Genomic DNA, 20,900 nt, shown 5'->3' with positions numbered 1-20,900 from the left:
TTCAAAAACTTTGTCAGCAACCTATGAAGTAAGAATTCCTTGCTGACTTTATAGAAGATACTGCAGCACTGTGCAATTACTGCTGTGCTTTATTGCATTGTTTGATGTGTTCTTCAGGGGCCCTGTGTTCAGCTTCAGTAGGGACAGAGCCAGAATAGTCTGCTAAGCTTAAAATACAGAAAATATTATTTTTAATAATTTTTTTTTTTTTTTTTTTTTTTTTTTAAGTGTAATATTAGTCCAAGTACAAACGTTTCTCCCTTTCAAAGAGAGAGCTGCTAAGAAGCTGCTGAGAAGGTCAATCAATGACCCGGCAAGAACTGCCCCTAAAACATAAGACAAATTCTTTATTTCAAGAACTCCTATTTTCGTTCAAAAAAAAGTTTCACAAAGAATCAAATTACTTAAAATAGGTGTTAAATAATTACTCTAATTAGAACAAAGAAGTATCCTTAGTATCCTTTTGTTCAAAAGGTTCATCTTGTAATTCCCATTGTTTGGAACACGGTGAAATTAAAAAATAAAGCCTACAACTGACTAGGAAGTGTGTATTTTAAAGTTTTTCTCCAGAAGAGAAAGAAACATTCATGCATTATGTTTGAAAGCTTTCAAAAGTAACCTAGCAGCCCTTTGCATACTTGTCACAGTTGGAAACACACTTTCAGACTACCAGTGGCTGTGCATCTCTGCTGGTGAATAGTTGTATTTGTGTACATTTTTAAATGAAAAAACCAAACAAACAAAAAACAATGATGTAGTTAAGAAGAGTAGTTATCAATTAACACCATAAAGTCTGAGTATAGGAATTCTTTTAACTGAGATGGACATATAAATTGTTTCTTAGAAACGCATGTAGCAGAGTGTAATGGCAAGCCAATCATGATTTGCAGCATGCTCCTTGTAAGTGCAAGGAAACACCTGCTCAGAGCCTGAGCTGTTGGTTCAGTAAAGCATTCATTTGCCACTGATGAGTTAGAGGTGTTAATATGAGTCAATAAAAGAGATATTAAATAAGAAGCTGTGCAGAGCTGAGGAAAACAGCATCCATGAGGTAGACTGCGCTGTGAAGCTTCTGAAAAGCCGTATGCATTTGCTGTTTTGTTACTTGCATGGGCACCCTGGTGACCACAGCTGGCTAGATGTACACCTCCATATCTTCATGGTCTTAGGGAAGGAGGACAGCAAAGAACAGGCTTGTAGGATGAGGAACATGCTCTGCTTCTTGCTCTCTACTAAGTCTAAGGGGCCTTTGCAACTGCTGGCCACCTGTGTTTTCAGGATAAAGTACTTTACTGCAAGGCAGCAACTAAACTAACCTCTTTACAGTGACAGTTCGTTTTATCTTGTGTCTGATTTAATTCAGATAGAATCAACACTTTCGTATCTCAGGGATTTGTAGTGTCACTCTACCTCGTGTCATGGAAACATGGAAGGATCTCAGCTTTGATTAAGGATGAGAACTAGGGTAAGACCATTAAGAATCAGACCTAGCTCTATTCAGTCAGTAACGAGGATCCAGTTTTTAAGATCCAGTGCTTTTAGACACATAATTGTAAAAACACATAAATACCTAGTTCTAGAAAAGTGGGGGAAAAGAATGGAGAGAAAATACTAGCAAATCCAGGAATATTTTTAATGTCAATGTTCAATGTAAAGTAAGGGTTTGAAGGGATAATTTCACTGACCCACACTGGCAGATATTGTCCTGACTCTCTGGATCTTTGCTTTGAGTGAAATAATGCTGTTACTGTAACTGTTAATACTGTTAGCCCTCTGTCTGTTTCTCAATAAACTGGACTTAAGAGTTCAGTTTTGAGTGCATGCAACATGCTACCATTTTTCTGGGAATCTCAGGTGTCACAGCAAAGCCACAACACAGACTATAGAGAAGACACGCATTTCAGTGTAGTGCCCAGGGCTCTTGGACTGCATCTTTCTCCCAAATTCAGGTTGGTAAATCTTTGCTGCTGTCAGTCAAAAAACAGTCTCTTCTTACTAAAATGTTGTGGCTATATATGCTGCTGTTTTTACTCTGAAACTATTCATATAATTTACACATGCGTCCTTCTGTTGTAAAATATATTCCTTTAGGCATTTTCTAGGATGCTTCTAAATGTTTAGCACTCCTAAGCATTTATATGTGACCTATTTGCTATTCCAACTCAGTATCTCAAATTTTGGGGTACCTTTTTCTCATACTACTATATGAGGAAGCTTAAAGAAAAAAATGTGTGTCAGATTGGGATCTGGATCATTGGATTGTAGAGGACTTCCTTACCTGAAACTGAGACTCAAGTCGCTTCACTTAATTTACTGCTGCCAACAACTTCAGAAGGAGCCTTTGTCATTTGTCAGTACTGCCTACTTAGTGCCAAAGGAAACATCCTTCTGATTTGGACAGGCTTTTACATGCCTCCTGCCAGGCATTCATGATGAGCAAACATTTTCAGAACTGGAGAAAATAAACTGCAGATTGTTCAGCTTGTATGGGCTCTTTTTGAGTGGATGAATTGCTCATTCTAAGCAGCAGCTGTGCCTGTGGTCATGCATGTTAACTTTTCTGATTTGATCTGGGGTGTGAAGTCCACGAAAAGATCCCAGGTGTGTGTTACTGCCAGAATCACCGGAGCTGCTGGCCGTGTGTCTGAACTCTTCTTTTTTCTTGGCTCAAATCTCACTCTCTGAGGCATTTCTCACCACAAGACTTATCTTGAAGTTCAGTGGTGGGTGTCGCTGTACGGCAATCGACGTCACTTTGTGGACAGTTTTACATTTGAAAGCATTTCTTTGAAGATGTTTGCCTTCAAAAGGAAATGACCAGGGGCGTTTACTGGCTGAAGACCTGTCCTCTGACCAAGTAACTCCAGCTTGGTATGGGAGACTGAGGCATGATACTGTTGTATCCTGGGAAGATGGAGAAGCAAGCTGGTGCCTCCCTGCTCCCTCTTATACGCTTGCTTGAATTTGCAAGGCCTGGAAGATGGGAACAAAGGAGTTCATGCTGTCATTCCAAAAAGAGCTGACTAGACCGGTTCGGACTTATAAATAAGTTTGTACTGTCAATGTCAGTAGTGATCAACTGAACAACACAACCTCCAACAACCCTTCACTTCTGAAGATAAACATCTGAACTGCGGGGAATGGCAGGAACCTAGATCATCTCTCTCTTGCTTTCTGCAAAGACTTCTTGCTTTTATTTCCTCTCCCTTTTTTATCACCCATCTTCCCTTCCCCATCTCCCTGAGCAACTAGAATTGGTACTAAAATTGGACTAATATTTGACCTGTTGTGTCTTAATCTGGCCATCTAGTACACATATATTAATGAACCTTCTCTCCCTCCTATAATTGGAGCGAGGCAGTATGACTTTGTGCTGTGTGGGTAATCCAGGGGTGAGGAGTCATGCTGACCCACAGGCATCCTGGGCCCAAGAAGGAACTCCTCAGCATATGCAGCCACAGCATTTTATTAGATCCCAGCAAAGATATAAGCACCACTCTTATCTCCCATTAGGTATTAGGGGAATGGAGCGTTTTGTTCCTCTTTAATTTTTGTTTTCTGCTGCTTATCTGATGCTCTTAACGTACTGAACGTTGATTTTTGTGTCTTTTATTTTGCTCCCTATCAGAGCTGCTAAAAGCAGGTAAATGTCAACAACTTTCAATAGATCCTGAGGGCTCTTGCTCTATACTCTTTTACACCACTGCCACACCACTGCAGCATCTGGCATCATTCCTGGCTTGCACGTGTTCAGGGAGAATCAAATGCTGCCTGCCCTGTACTTCAGAGCATCACTAATAGCTGGTTTTGATGTTGCTGAGAAGAATAAAATACCGAGAAGCACTCCCCATTTTTCAGATGTTAAAAAAGAGATCTTTTTGTAAGCAAGTGACTTCTTCATTAAGAATTTGAAGGTAATTTTATACTACTTTGAATGATTAAAATAGTATCATATAATTTCGAATTTAATGTTACAAAAAAAAAAAAAAAAAAAAACAAAACAAAACCCCAACAACCCTACAACAAAACCTAGAAATGTTTGATGGAATGTCTCCACTAAAAAGGAAGAAAAATTTTCTATTTCATGTTATTTATTTTACCAATTTGGAAAATGCCAGTGACTTAACTTGCTGACTCTCATAACCCCCAAGATGAAGAGTGGAGTAGAAGAGAAATGTTTATTTTCATCAGTGTAGAATTTATCTTGTGTTTGTCAGTATGTCTGCAACCATGGTAGTTTCTTCATAAGAGTTTTGATTGATTGCCTTAGCAACATAAAAAGCATGCGTGGTTTCTTACAAGCGTTTTTCTTGCTTGCTTAAGTGATCAAGTTCAGGAAGAGCGGCAGTTGTCTTTCCTGAATGAAATACTGCCCAGGTCTGTCTTTTTTGTGAGAAATGATCAATTTACTCCAAGAGAGCGTAGGTCATGCCTGGATTGTTAAACCTAGCAATTTGAGAAGGGAAGAGCTAATCTTCTCATAGCTTAATCAGAGAGAGTCTGTGCAGAACTAGACTCATCTGTCAGGTATGTCTGAAGCAAGCTGAAGCCAAACCTTATGCACTGCTGTGGCTCAGGGTTGTTTAACTTTTGTGTTGCTTTTTTGTACTAAGCAGCTTGTTACTCTGCTTTGGTGCGCTCATCTTACCTGCAGAAAACTGTAAGTACAACTGGTGACCAGAGTGTGCCAAAAAGTGTGTGACCAGAGTGGCCATCCTAAGTAGTGGTGACAAGAACAGAGACTTAATAAAAATAGAAATGTTAGGAGTTTACTTGGATGTCTTTCCCTATTGTCTACTTCTACACGATTTGTTTTTGATCATTTTGCTAGATGCTGATCTTTTTTACTGTTACACCATCTGTCTTGTGATGAAGGAAGACTCTTCCACACAGTATACTTGAATTATATATGTCACCTCGTTGTTATCTCGCAAGAGACTAGAATTGCTGTTCATACTTAGTTTCCTATGATAAACTTACCCGTGCTTAACAAAATAATGAATTACTTACCTATTTTTCCCCCTGCTTTTAACCAGATAGACAAGAAAATTGTTCGTACGGAAATTGGAGTTCTTCTTCGCCTCTCACATCCTAACATTGTAAGTTCAGTCACATTTCACTCCATGTCTTAAAATAATAATAATAATAATAATAATAGTAATAATAATAATAATAATTTTTCTGAGCTCCACATTAACTAGGTTTATTCATTTATGTTGACTTGCAGGAATCTTAGTTAGAACTTTGATTTCTCCTCATGTCTTCATTAACAATTCATTATGAAAGACCATTGAATTATACTTTACATTGTTGTTCTCATGGAATTGAGTGAGAAACTGTGCAAAAGGAGTTCTGTAATTCTGTAAAGGATAAGAGGAATTTGGCTTTGTCCATCTTCAGTGGGAATTCAGCAACTGTAGAGTGACAGAGGGATGTTAAGAACACTAAAGAAAGCAGGTTCTAAAACTGCTGTTTTCCACAGAGATTATGGAAGTGTGAGGACTACAATAAAAAGAAAAGGAATGCAAAAGGGATAAATATAGCCAATAAGTAAATAAATAAATGAATAAAAGGAAAAAAAAATTCAAAGCAAATCAAAAACCAACAAGGTTGGGAGAATGTTTACAGTAATCTGCTTGACTGCAAGGTAAATGAGACACCAACTTTAGCTGGTATCCTCTACATTACTAGCTGTGGTCTGTGTCTTGCTGCTGGCACTGTGATATGCTCTACAAGAAGAAAAACATGAAGAATGAATCCTATGATTCTATTATTTTTGTTGTCTTTTACCAGATAAAACTGAAGGAGATATTTGAGACCCCTACAGATATCAGCCTTGTTCTGGAATTGGTCACAGGTGGAGAACTATTTGACAGGTAAGCTGTCTTTACATACCACATTGTGTATTTCCACCTGGTATGATATGGTCCTGTTTTTAGCTATACACGTAATCTTTGCCTGAGTAATTACTGTAGTTATTTCATCAAAATACAATTTCTTCACGTGAGACTTAATCTGCAGGAACTAGTTTAAAAAATGTGTTTGGAAATGTAAGTGTTGGGAAGGTTTTTTTTTTTTTAAGGATTACATGAGTTGAGAATGGAAGAAATTGACAGTGAATTATGGAGAGCCTATACGGTACAAGGAGGGTGTTTAGCATGTATGTGGTGTCAGTGTGTGCCCCCAGGTGTGCTGGGGCAGGCAGAAGGCACCTCATAGTGAAAAATGGTAGCTCGTAACCAGTTGGCGGGGAGGGCTGTGCTATGTCAGATAATAAGTTTATAAGTGGAGAAACGGGAAGGAAATACTATTTGAAATTTGTAGGATTTACAAAACCAGTCATCATGTTAAAACATTTCTGCAAGATATCTGTTGAGTTCTTGTCATAGTTTCAACTAAGAATTGTTTTTCTTCAGAATGTCTGGGGCCATTGCAAAAACAGGAGGAGGAGAAAGAGACAGAAACCATGTTACTCCTAATGTTTAGTGAGGTGCAAGTTTTGTGAAAAGATTATGGCTGTCATCTAGACATGCGCTCTGTCACCCCTGCTGAGTCGGTGTAAGCAGTAGCCTGGACTTAGCAGGCAATGAAGCCAAGCAGGTTCAGATCTCCTTCTTGTGAAAGTGGGATTGACAAAGCAACTCGAAAAGGGTCACAGCCTTTCATCCTGTGGCAGTGCCTCATGTCTGAGGAAAGACGCCCTGATGGAAAGACATCCCTTCAAGGAAGACCTCGCATGTAATCCAGGGAAATGAACCACCATGGAGAAAAGTACTGGTGCTTAAGGGAGCTAGATGCAGTAATGATGATATATGGAATTAACTTGAACAATAATACAAACTCCCAAGATCCAGATGACACTGTTATGTGCATGACCTGTGTGGTGGAGAATGGTACAGAGTGCACCATTTTGTTGTGCCAGCACCCTGACAGGAATAAACTGGAAGGATAAAAAAGACCAACAGTGGATAAAATGACTAGCCTACTTTGACAATGTGAAGATAGTCTCTCTTCCTCCCTGCAGGCCTGTAAAGAAACTGGTTCAGACACTCAAAGAAAAAGAAACTGGTTCAATGGCTCCTACATCTGTTCAAATGAGAATGCTATCATTTAGAAGTAAATGTTCCTCTTCTTGATAGAGAGGATGTAGTGAGTGCCATCCTGTGGTTTTACCTGCATGACCATGGAGAGGAAATGAGGAAATGGGGTGAAAAACCCATCTCAGCCCTACAGGCATAGGTACATGAGCTGCAAGGGCAAACTACCACAAGAGAGAGTTCTTCCAGGAAAAAGGCAGTTCTGATTTACAGAGGGTAGTTCTTCAGACAGGTTAAATGAACCAATCTGTGTGGATTTGATGGCCTTGCACATCAGAACCAGAGAAATAAGAGGCTCTAGTGGACATGCTGCACAGTGTACTCCAGTGCTATCAAGTTATAAAGGGGAAAAACCCATCTGTATTTCTTCAGTGCCAGGGAGATCCCAAGAGTTAACTGTATTGGAGGCCAAAGGAAGTGTAACTGAAATGAATGGCAAATGTACCCCATTTTAACTGGCCAAGAGACTCTCAGGAGATCTCAGGAGAGAGTACTTCAAGGACCCAAAAAGGTATCGATGGGCTTTCAGTATAGCAGTCTTTGAGATGGAGGACATTAAGTTGCTATCTATCTTGCCTGGTCTCTCAGAGGACCCTTCTGTTTTGGGACTGCTACGAGAAGATGAACAGCAGATGCAGATCTCCACTACAGTGGTGCACCAATCAGGACTCCCTGGTTCCCATTCATCAGTTAATTCATCAACTGGACAACCATGGAGTAATCAATAAGACTCTCTCACCCTTCAGTAGTCCTATAGGTCCAATGCAAAAGTCCAGTGGAGAGTGAAGGCTAACAGTGAACTATCGTGGCCTGAATGAAGCCACACCACTGCTAAGCACTGCTGTGCCAGACATATTAGAAATTCAGTATGAACTAGTGTCAGTATGAACTAGCCAAGTGGTATGCCACAACGGTCATAACTAATACTTTTTTCTCAATCCTTCTGGGAGCAGAATGCGGGCAGAGATTGCTTTTACTTGGAGAGGTGTCCATAGCACCTGGAATTGACTGCCCCAGGGGTGGAAACTCAGTCATGCCATTTGCCGTGGGCTGATCCAGACTACACTGGAACAGATGAAGGCTCCTTATCACCTGCAATATGTTAATGTCAGGAATTACAGCAGAAGTTGTTTTTGAGAAAAGGAAGAAAAAAAACAACCTTGAAGCAGGTCCAAAACAACCCAGGATACCTTTGGCCACAAGGACATACTGCTGCCTCATGGCCAACCTGTTGTTCACCAGGAGCTCTTCAGAACTCCTTTCCAGTAGATCAGCCTCTAACCTGTACAAATGCAACCCCAAATGTAGATCTCCACACTTGCCTTTGTTGAGCCTCATAAGATGTTAAACAAGATTGGACCCAGTACTAAGCTCTGGGGAACGCCACTAATTACAGTACACCAGCTGGACTCTGCATATCTGATCACAATCCTTTGCACTCTGCCAGTCATCCAGTTCTCAATCCACCTCACTGTCCACTTGTCTAGCTCAGACTTCCTAAGCTCATCAGTGGAGTTATTCTGGGAAACATGTCAAAAGCCTTGCTGAAGTCAAGGTGGATGGGTCTAGTAAATGTAAATTAGGTGATATTCTAGTCTCCAGCCCAGTTCTGGCAAATATGGCTTCTTAAAATTGCCCCTCCTCTTTCACCCTATATGTTTGAATCAACTATGCATGCTTGAAGAACATTTTAAACTATGGCACTGTGACAGAGCCTTGGAAGAGTATTCTGATACTGCTTAGTCTTCCAGTCCAGTGTGTCCTACAGCAAGTCTGTGTTTCTCACATTGCTCTGATACTGACAGTAGTCCTCATTGCAGCCAGGAAGGTATCACAGAATCACAGGATCACAGAATTGTAGGGGTTGGAAGGGACCTCCAGAGATCATCGAGTCCAACCCCCTGCCAAAGCAGGTTCCCTACACCAGGTCGCACAGGCAGGCATCCAGGCAGGTCTTGAACATCTCCAGAGAAGGAGACTCCACCACCTCCCTGGGCAGCCTGTTCCAGTGCTCCGTCACCTCACTGTAAAGAAGTTCTTGTGCACATTTGTGCGGAACTTCCTATGCTGCAGTTTCCGGCCGTTTCCCCTTGTCCTGTCTCCACTCACCACTGAAAACAGTCTGGCCTCGCCATTCTGCCCCCCACACCTCAGATATTTATAGACCTGGATCAGGTCCCCTCTCAGTCTTCTTTTCTCAAGGCTGAACAGACCCAGTTCACTCAGCCTTTCTTCGTAGCAGAGATGCTCCAGGCCCTTCACCATCTTTGTGGCCCTCTGCTGGACTCTTTCCAAGAGATCCCTGTCTTTTTTGTACTGAAGACTGGATCTTACTGAAGGAAACAGAAACCCAGAAATAGCAAAACTGTTCAAATGTATGCTAGAGTGATCATGCCAAGATTCACCCCTCCTTTCTCCGTCTGCAAGAATGGTCCCTCTTAAAAATAACTTGTTTGCATTCTACTTGTGGATGGAAAATTGCGGGACGTGAAGCACAGTGGCAGGAGAAGGTTGTTTTTCATCTCTTTCTCATAATTTTCTTCTTACATCAACTTCTTAGGAAGAGTATCACAGAGTTTAGACAATGGACAATGAGGAGTTTGTGTTATGGAAAGAAATAATTTGGTTTTACTAGGTTTTTGAATGGCATCATATTATGCATACAAAATAAAGTAATAAACTCTATGTGGTTACTTTTAGAAGGCAGATTTATAATCAGAAAGCTTTTTTTGATATGAAAGAAGACTAAAGGAAGAATTGATGGAATCAACATTCTGAGTACTTTTAGATAGATGGGACTGAATTTGAGCTCAAATGAATTAAATAAAACATTTTAATATGAGTCAAGGATCTGAGTAGAACAAAGATTAAATTCAACGACCATCAGGGAATGTAGAATGACTTTACCGTAAAAACTGATGTAGGTTTTCTGTTCAAAATTAGCTTTGACTTACTTATATAAGCAAATTGTTAATCAGAATAATTTTTTAAAACACTTCTACTACTACTAAGTAAACTTCAGATTGTTTCAAGATTTGATTACATATGTAATCACTCTTCTCTCTTTATTATGTTAAACCCTTTAATTATTATTTCTTCAATTTTCATTACATTTCTTTCCTTTTGGAATAATGATAATTATTCCTAAGGTTAATTCAGTTATATTTTTCTCTTGCTTCTTTACTTTACCCTCTGTCCCTTCAGCATTCTTTGGTTAAATGTAATGTAATTGCTTTATACTTTCAAGATTGACTTTTTCTTCTATTCCATGCTGCCTTTTATCAGATTCTCAGTCCCTCTGTTGATCTGGTTTTGCTTCTGTCAGTTAACCTCTTAAGTGCGACAGTCTTGCAGTACAGTGAAGTCTGTTATCTGTCTTTCATGAGCTGTCTCTTTTTGAAGTTGATATTTTCCATTCAAATTTTACTGATATTTATTGATTTTCAGCAGAATCACTTTTCCAAATATTAATTTCAGAAAAAAATACCTATTCTAAATTTAAACCAAAGACTGATCTCATTTTCCTCAGAATATATGAAGATTGATAACAATAGCTTTCATTAGCTTCTTTCTTTTTTCAGTTTGATATGATTATGACAGTCCTTATGTTCTCCTTGTCTGTACTTTGTCATCTTGACTGCAGGATCTCTTATTTCTTCCTTCATTTTATTAAGTACTCCAACCACTGTCTAAAAATACTGTTTATGGATGAAGGTCTCTCAACTCGCTTTCATTTCACATTTAATATTATTTCCTCTGAAATTTCAATTCCAGCTGATACTGTCATGTATGGAGTGTAAGTTAACAAAATATGATTTTTTTTTTTTTTTCCTGAAGAACTTGTCTTTTTTTAATGGGTGCTGCAATTATTACCTCTTGTGAACAAAATTTCTTGAAGCTTCTTGTTTCTGCACAGGGAAATAGGAATTGCCAAAGACTTCATCTGCCACAAAAACGTGTGTCTTTTATAAATCTGTGGCAGAGTAGCATCTTTCATTTGTTTCTGATGTCTGGTCTCTTTAATTGGTATTAATTTGTCTTTTGAACATGAATCAGAGCCATGCACTGGACGCTATTTCACATGAACGAGATAGTATTCCCTCCTCAAGGGTAGCAAAACAAAATGAAGAAGAAATCTTTCTGTCTTGACGTACCCAAATGCACCCTATTCAATGAAAAGCAGAATGAAAAACACACAAATTGGCTGTGGTGAAAGTGCTTATTGATGTAATAATAGCTCATTTAAAGTCTCTTGATTTCTGCCACAGCAGTAATTAAAATAACAGTTTACAGAATAGAGAGGTGTGTGTTATTGCTCATTTGTAGGCTTTCTAATATGATTTACTGTTTCCTTCCTGTTCAAAGTTGCAATAATGCCTTTATACCTGACACTGTCAGAATTATTTTTTAAGTCCGTCACACTCTAGCAGACTACAATATTCTCTTCAAGACAAGAAAAAAAAGTAATTTTTTGAAATGGTTGTAAGATAAAATACGACTTAGATTGTGGTCAGTGCATGCACTTAGAATTAGGTGAAACACCTAAAACATCAGAGGATATTCAGTTACAGCTTTAGGTATGAATAAACAATTCACACTAGGGTGATGGTGCAATTATAATACTGGTTGGCTTCATGCCACTCTGTAAATGTGAACTGATACAACATTAGAGCACGCCTGGCTCTTAACTTCACTGTGGAAGCCTCTTCAGCTAAGGTATTTTCATTTAAAATATCCTCTTGTCTTTTACTGTTCTTACTCAAGATAACTTTGCTGGAATTGTTGCCATAAATTTTCCTTCTGTCTCACTGACACACTTGGAAAAGGGGTCAGTCCTTATGGAGGGAGGGCAGACTGGTGTCTGCAAAGCTCTTGAGTTTGTTAAGTAGTGTCATTATAGACTCCTTGTGATTTCAGCATCACGGGCAAGTATGTTCTCTTTCTGCCATGGCCTCATCGCTGAAATATAGACACAACCTGCATGCTGGGGAAATGAAGAGAGATGCCACTTAATTTAAATATGAACATTCCCTCAATTACTACCAAATCTAGCATTTAAGTTCATTTGAAATGCAGAGGTTTTGACAGTTCCGTGCAGGTGACCAGATATGTATGTATATTTGACTGCGGCCTCTGTACCTGAAGCTGTATATGTACAGAAAGTCTCTGACAGACCAAGAGCTCACTGTGTTTCCTGTACCTTGATTCAAAACCTTTCCTGAAATTATAAAACAAGATATGAGTGCTTTGCACATTTTGTTTTTTTGTTGCTTCTTCTATTTACATTATGACTGAAGTACAAAGGGAAGCCAAAACATTTTAGGAAGTAAAGTTATCTGGAGTATTTGTGGCACCAAAGTATTTGTCCTAAACTACAAGTAAATTGATCTTACGATCAAAACCTGAAAAGCAAATCTTTCTCAGAAAACGTGATTTTCTGGTCAGTGTTGAAGCATAACTGGAGTAAGGAATGTATGATACATCCAGGCACTGTTAGAGGTGCCTAAGTTGCTGACGGGCTGGAGGCAGTGAACCTAGAGTAATCTGGAACTGTGTAACAACAAGTATTCTTAAGCACTGTGACAGAGATATAAGCGCAATATATGTTAAGTATGCCACATGCAGTTTCAAAATTTGATGAAAAGCTTCAGACTTTTGGGGAAGTAAGCAACATGCCAGAGTGAGCTCTAACACAGTGTGCTTAAAATGTCAGGACAGCCACAGCTGTCTGGCTTTGGCAGGGAGGGCTGTGACAAGCAGGTAGTTCACACGAGCTCGTCACATTTAGCCATTAAAAACTATTGATATGCTGACTGAAATGGAGTCTCTGATAGACGAATCTGTCCTGAAAATTATGGGTGCTGAACTGCTCCTACTAACTTCACTGCAGATGGCTGTATTATGGCTATATTTGAAGATGTGGCAATTTATTTAGTCTTATCAAAGCTTTTAATGTATAGTTCTTTATTTAGCTCAGAGGATTTTTAGTTCTGTGTATGCTGTGGATATGCTGATGAGGAAGTTGGGAAAACAAACACTAGTACCTGTTATAATAAATATGGAATCTTCCCCCACATTCTCCTGTATGCCACACTTTTTCATAAACTACCTCTCATTATCATAATGAGGAAGGAAAACAGCTTCTCTAAATAACTAGAGTGCTGTATTTAATTTCAAATTCAGGAAGTGTCTTCCTTGGTTGACCCAGAGTCAGATTGAAAGCCATTTCTGTATTTCTCCTTATCCTTCTTCATATTAGGAGCAGACAGTTTTGGTCATTAGTAACAGTAAAAGCTATTCTGAAACGAATTATGAAAATGGTCATAAAATAAGGAGGAATTAGCAAATTGAATCTGAGCTATGGTATTTATATACTATTTTTCAATTGTATACTATTCTTCAATGCTTTATTAAGAAAAATACATCCATAGTTAAAGAGGAAGCTTTACTTTTTAACTAAACAAATGCATCAAAACAATAAGGAATCAAAACCTTCTCAGTAGAGGCATCGGCCATTTTATGAATCACTCATTGGAAAGGTGTTCTTTGTAGAAAACTTTTTTGCTATTGAATAGAGTGATATCATTTTCTTTCCCTGTTTTTGACTAATTTTCAGGCTTACTTTACTTTGTAGAAGTACGTTAATTTTATTTTTAAATTATCTTTATGTAAGAATTAAGTGAATATGTACAGAGAAAATCTCCATGGTAACCAGAGAATTTTAGATAAATGAACATTCATTATATAAAATCAAATATTGAAAAAATCAGCACACAGTGCTATTCAAATAGATCTTGTATTTGTGTAAGCAAGTATCTCAGTAGTACTGCATGTGATGTAATGGGATGCAGACCACCAGTAACATGGTACAGGAGTGTGACATAAAAGCCAGCCAGAAAAAGAATGAAAATAGCCCTAACAAGAGTGATACCTTTTTCTGATATTGTGATATTTATAATGAATGATCAAAAAAGCAAATATAAGCTTAGCATCAACATATGAAGAGAAATAATGTTGGAAGCTGGTAAAGAAATACAAGGTAGAAGTGATTTTTTTTTTTTTTTAATTCCGGACAGCTGAATGTGTTTATAAGCATTTGAAAGCTAAATTATGTATTTCTTAATACTGTTATAGAAGCAGCTCCATAGCTTGGAGAAATGGTATTTATAATAACAATATCAGGCATTGTCTAGAATTTGCAAATATTATAATAACTGTTAAGATTGATTTACATAAAAATTACCTGCACTTATCGTTCTGAGGTGAAGGAAGCAAGACTTTCTGTGCTGAGATTTCAGTCTGAGCTGGAGGTTGGGAAGTTTGGCCTGTGTAGGAAGGAAGTGGGGAGTTAAAGCTAAGAATAGGAGAATGTGTCAGTATGGAGAGTGGAGGAGGAAAAGGTCAGTTTGCTAAAATAGGTAAGATTTACTTGGTCACAAAGGGTCACTAAAACAGCTTCTGTTCAAAACTGTGGAGATAGACTTTGCAATGAATTTCTCTTCCTAAGAAAAACAATCAGGAAAAGACTTTCAGTTTTGGGGTCCGGCATGTGGTGCAGAAACCAATCCTTGTGCAGTTTGGTTCCTCCTCAGTATTTGCTTCTCCCATCTGCTAGTGCTGAGAATCACAAGTTTCAGCAGCTGCTGCTGTGAAAGGCTGGTGATCTCCCTGAGTCTGTGCTGCCTGAGGAAGGACACCCAGCCCCAACTTATGTCTGGCCAGGACCTCACTGGAGGGCCAGCAGCCAGCCTCGTGCTATCCTTTCATGATAAAATGTTCATTTTTTTGTCTCTGTGGGAAGTTGATTACTTCATCTTGTCACCTAGCGTGCTTGTCTCCAGATACCTGTGCTACAGTCAACTGCACAATTGTGTATCAATGTAATTTTAATGCTGCTCTGCAAATTGATTTTAAAATGATATTATCAGGATTCCTCAGCTCCTTCCTCATTGATTTTCAGCTCAAATGTATTACATTTAGGTGGACTACGCCCTACTCTTATTTCTTTTCCATCAGTAACAAAGTTTCAGCAGAGTAAGCGGGGACACTCTCTGCATGCCTTTATTGTGATCCCCTCTCGATTTCAGTGGCTTCATAAGGATGTGGTGAATTAAAGCTCAATCCCAAATTATAAGGAGAGTGTTCCAACAGGAGTAGAATACAGCTTGTGTTCTTTCCAACTTAATCTGCAGGCTGCAAACTGGTGGGAAACACCTATGGAAGTTTATGCCATAGCTGCAGTGAAGATGTGCATAATGAAGGGCATAAGCAGCAGAGGAACCTTCTCTTTCATAGAAAGGCAGCACTAGAGATCTTCACAGCTACACTAAAGAGTGCCCACAAGACTGCAATATCTATATAGTCAGAAGCCTCACAATATACAGAACAGAAAGGATACAAAGACTAGGTGGGAGCTAGTGAGCATCACTGCAAGTTATTGAACATGTTGGTGGCCCTCTTTGTGGTGGGGGGGGGGGGGGGTATTGGAGCTTATGATCTTTGAGGTGCCTTCCAGCCCAGGCCATTGTGTGATTCTGTGAATAGTCTTGATGATCAGGTGGAGGCTGTGAAATTTCAGCTGTCTGCTACATAGAATAGATCACAGGAAAAAGCCTGCACCCGTTCTGCAGGCTGCCTTTGCATTTGCATGGCAGTATCCACTAGAGCTGGTTTTGTTCAGTCCTATGTTTTTATAATTGGATACCAGCATTCCCAGATGCCCCATAGAAAAGCAGTGAGTAGAGGCCTTTGAGAAGTGCTTTTCCTTACAGCAGAAAAATGATTTGTCTTAGATTCATTCAGGCATGTGGCCTTTTAGGAGATCTGCAACATGATGTGTATCTGTTAGGTGTGTCTGGCTGTGTACTATCAATGTATTTCGTCAAATGTGTATACATAAATGTGATTCTGCACAGTGAAAATATGGATTATTTCTATCACTGGTATAATATTTTTGCTTTCTCTATAATGTCATCATCAATTTGAAGGGCTATCTTAAATTTTCTGAATGTTTGTGCCACCAAATTTATAATTCTTCCAACCTCTTTTTTCTCAGACCTTGAAATAGCATTCCCGTATACTTTCTTCTCAGTTGCCTTCTGTCTTCCTCCCACTTTTTTTCCTTAAGCTCTGATCTACTTGACTTTCCATTTACATATCAAAGGCAGGAATTAATTAGCTCCTTACCATTAATGTTCTTGTCTTTCTGTTCTCTCAGTGAAGGTTTACTTTTTCTTCATCCAAGTGTTTCTTAAAGATCCTTCTATAAGCTAAGCATAAATATTTTTTTTAATTTCTATAATAACAGAGTAAGACATTCCTGCAGATATCTTTTCCTTTATGGAGAGAAAGGGCAATGATTCATTGCTAAAATGCAGGCTGAAATAGAAAAATCCTTGTAAAGAAGCTTCATTGGCTTCAGGTGTTATGATAATAAAGCAGTGTCACACCTATCATTTGTCTTACGTTAACTACTGCAAGTAGGGTGCAGAAATATGCATAGATATGTAGATGATCCCCCAGCATTATTACAGGACCTAAATTGCAGGAATCTTCTTTAGGTACTCATCCTTATTGCCTCGGAGCTGGTTTTCAGTTTTAAGCCAGGCTGCCCCTAAAAATACATAGAATGAATAAGTGTGAATGAATAGTTTTTCATTTACTGCTGTTACAGAAGATTAGTCTTTCTACTTGCTATATTGTCATTAATTAATAGTTGTGTTTTTATTCTTATTAAGTCTGTTTTCTAGAATTCTGAAAAAAGAGGAAATTAGCTGCGTATCTCACGAGGAATAATTGGCTTGCTAGTGCATACTACTCACTTGCAGCCTAAGCTGGTGAGCCATGTGCATTGAGCACTAGTTCTACAGTTGTCTTGTGTTGCTGTCCTGAAATATGGGCCCACATTTACTGTAAAGTATAAATTCACAACTGCTTCATCTTAAGGATCTGTGCCCTTCTTCCACTGAGTATTTTAGTGTGAATAATGAAAACACTGTCCTACAAATACTGACATACAGTTATCTGAGTCAGGTTGGTCACACAGTAAACTTTGCATTGTTTTACCTTTGTGTTGGTATGATATAAGCACAATTTAATTGATATAAAAGCATCCCTTTTCCAAGAGGAAAAAAAGGATTTTCTAGATCTTCAGAGCTCATAAGTGTAATGGAACTCATCAAATACAAGCTTAGTTTTGTATGTCATTTGTACTAAAAAACATATTGACTGTTTACATTAAAAAAAAGAAAAATATATTGTTTCACTTTTAATGAAGCTATATTTTTTTAATGACAGAGCCCCTGATTTCATGCTGAAGGGGGACGAATGATTGTTGTAGCCAATGAGATGAAGGGATAATTTGAAATTAATGTTTTCACACCACGCATTTCTTCTAAGCAATCCAGATCTGTACTGGCATTGGCATAATGCTTTTTTGCCATAAACCTCATTTTACTCCATTTACGTAAATGGGGTACAAAAACATAACTATAAATGAAAAAAAAAAAGAAAAGAAAAAGAAAAAAGAAAAAACAGCCATTCCTAAAGGATTTCTGGTTATATCTGTATGAAAGCATTTCATATTTCTTCAATTTCAGAAAACTGCAAAACTTTTCAATTGAATGTGTACGTTTATAGATCCCTCCAAAAGTAATGGCTGCTGTTTATTTTCATGCAAACAATAAGAGTTACAAAGAGTACAAGAACGCTATTTGGTAGAGCAAATTCTATTTTTCAACATAGTCACTGCCATGAGCTATGCATTTTCAACATTAATGAAGAAAAGCTGTATGCTGCCCTCATAAAAATCTCCACCAGCATAGATTACCCATTTGTCACTGTCACCACTGTTGAAATGTACCACCTACCATTTCTCTGTGTTCACATCTACTCCATAAAAATTCAGCAAATGTCAATGAGTGTCAATGAATGTCAATGCTTGCATCTTTTTCTGCATGGAGGAATTCATTGACACACTTTTGCTTCATATGCACTTTGTTGTCAAACACATTTGGTCACTCTGCACCTCTGCTGCCATCTGTGTCACGGCAACAAAGTGAAACAGAATATTGGTGGGCCATCATAATAAAATAAGAGGCATTACTTTTGGAGCAGCCCTTACGTTACCTATCACCTTACTGAGTTGACACCTTAACTCTGTCTTCTCATTAACTGAAATCAATGATAGCCTGAATTGCCAAAGGACTATTTCCTATACTTTAGAGGGGACTCCACGCTCCTCAGAGTATTTAAATTTGATTATTTTCTCACTCATTTTTCCAAAGAAGCTTTTGTCTGCAGAGTTAATTTATCTTAATGCATAATCTTGAACACAATTTTTCTCACTGCTTTTTTTTTATAGGATTGTGGAAAAGGGTTATTACAGTGAACGAGATGCTGCTGATGCTGTTAAACAGATCCTGGAAGCGGTTGCAGTGAGTATTATCTAGCCTTATGTGCTCAGCACCAAATCTTTCACCCCTAATGGCTGAATAAATACCTGAGCATGAAGGAAACACAGGAATTCACTGGAGACCGTCCACATAACCTCCTTCTTGTGATTATGTTTGTATTGACTTTTTTTAAGGTAGGGGCACTTTGAGGCGCAAGAAGTGACATGAGATAGCAGTCAGTAATATAGTTACTGTTCTTAATGTTCTAAGTTGTCTATTAACAGTGGCGTGTATGTTCTGTCCAATCTCAAAGGCCTATAATGTTCAGTGTTGGTCGTTTTAGCCCTGTATGCAGTCTGAAATTACAGGCACCATGAGGTAGCCTACATTAGGTATTTGGCTTGAAGGGGTCAACTAGCAGAACTGATCTTGGAACAGAAATGTGCTCAGCATTGTGTGAGTAGCAGATGGGATGGGATGAGAGTGACTTCGGGTGTATTGCTCAGTGTGGGACTCTTCAAACAAACAAACAAAAAAACAGCTTTGTCAATGGCTTATGGTCTGGTTCGGCCCAGTTCTGTGACTAGCAGTGCAAAGGGACCCACAGACCCACGCCCCAGAAGGGAAAAAGGGGAAAAAAGGGGAAAAGAATAGAGTGATGGGCCCAAAAACAAAACAGCAGCAGCAATCTGAGGAGAAACAATTTTACTAAAGAAGATATTGGAATGCAAGTTGGCACACTATAATAAAATACAATATAATTAGAATTGAAACTAATAAATCAAATAAAATGAGTGTCTGAAAGCCGAAGGCCTTACTCTAATGCTGTGAAGAGACGAGCCAGACGATTGAAAGGGCCGGCATGTGACCTTTTTATCTTTTCCCCCTGAGCAGAAATGATAACAGAAGAGCGAGCAGTCCTCTGGGGAATGTAGCAGTTCTTCTCTTCCAGGACAGGTACCCAGACCTGGAGCATTAACTCTTCAACTCCCAATACACTACATGATGTTATGATGCGAAATACTGATAACCAAACATCATAAAACCATGACAAGCTGTCAGTGGCATGCAAAGAAGAGGTCAGCCTCAAGGACTAGTAGTGGAGCAGATGGTAGTAGTGAGGTAGCTTCTATATGGACTGTCAGAGTAGGTACTGAGTAAAAGGAGCTTGACACAGGACAGGAGCAGGACAAGGACTGTCCTCTGTCAAAAGTACCCAGTAATGAGCAAAAATTAATGCACAGTCTAAATTATATGTAAGTTTAATGCACAGCATAATGCGTTTATGTTCTTAAAATGTTTAATTAATATTTTAAGGTAACTTTTTTTCTTCCATTAGGATAGTTCTCCATAATTTATTATTCTTCTGCAAAAATTATGATTATGTTTTGCTAAAAGATGGTTTGGAATATGTTTCAGCTCTCCGTTTTAAAAGCCAGGAACAAGATAAAATCTTGAGCTTGCATAATTTTTTGTGGCTTAATCGAGGTTAGTGGAACAGAGATGTTCAAAGGCAAAAAAAAAAACCAAAAATTGGCTTTCACATGAGCATGCAGTTGCTTAATTTTGGATTTTACAGAAGATGGTATTTAACGTCTGGTTAGAAGGGTTGCACTGACTTTTTGCCCTGACACTAAACATTCATGCTAAAGCTGTGAAAGCTGTAGAAGTTCCCAAACTGGGATCTTTGCATCCTAGATGTGCTAGATTGGGACTGTAAACTTGGCAGAATGTCTTTTATGAGCAGAACTTGTGTTATTATTAAAAACTATATGGAAGAAACTACTGCAGAAGGGTAATATTTCCAGAATGAAAGAAAATATATCCATTGATCATTCTCAAAAACTGAGAATTGTACAGTCCCCTCAGCAGACCATGCCAACTAATACCCTGCTGACACTGGTTAAGCATTTTGACTTCTGCAGTTTTTTAAAATTGCTCTTAGCAAGAGAATTATTCACCTTAATGTTGCCAAACTCTCAAACTAATCTGCTTTTATAAATTCCTTGCTAAGGACTGCTGTAATACAGGATCCATCCTTACAGTATATTATTTACATGAGGGAGTGCAATCTCTTCATTTATCAAAGGGTTTTCATAGACAGTTTGTAGGTATTCAATCAAATGTAAGGGGACTTGGAAAGCACCTAAGTATTTTTGCGTAGCTGTTTTGAAATAATTAAGCCAAAATGGGATTATACTGTTGATTACAGAGATTAAACAAAAAGCTTCTAGGTTTGTTTGTTTCTTGTTGTATGTGGGAACCTGATAGCACATCTCTGGGGTTCCCAAGAAAGGTGCAGTTGGTCAGAATGACACACAGAAGATGAACCCCAATCTTCCAGGTCATAGACCAGCATAAAAAATATCAGTTCTCTCTTCTTTCAAGAACAGAGGAAATAATAAAAATA

General features: G+C 38.5%; 1 protein-coding gene across 1 annotated transcript in view; it reads left to right on the top strand.

The window, feature by feature from the left end:
* The window catches only part of CAMK4 (calcium/calmodulin dependent protein kinase IV), a 152,559-nt gene that overhangs the window by 77,611 nt on the left and 54,048 nt on the right, over positions 1 to 20,900 (top strand). The window contains exons 3-5 of the mRNA XM_042822839.1: positions 5,037 to 5,099; positions 5,794 to 5,876; positions 18,460 to 18,532. Of these exons, the coding sequence (XP_042678773.1) occupies positions 5,037 to 5,099; positions 5,794 to 5,876; positions 18,460 to 18,532 (219 nt within the window). The remainder of the gene's footprint in view (positions 1 to 5,036; positions 5,100 to 5,793; positions 5,877 to 18,459; positions 18,533 to 20,900) is intronic.

Source organism: Centrocercus urophasianus, unplaced genomic scaffold (genome assembly GCF_019232065.1).
Source record: "Centrocercus urophasianus isolate 14NV4802_14NV808 unplaced genomic scaffold, USGS_Curo_1.0 seq_21, whole genome shotgun sequence".
NCBI classification, from domain to species: Eukaryota; Metazoa; Chordata; class Aves; order Galliformes; family Phasianidae; genus Centrocercus; species Centrocercus urophasianus.
The sequence above is the reverse complement of the archived record's forward strand: the minus strand, read 5'-3'. Positions and strand labels throughout refer to the sequence as shown.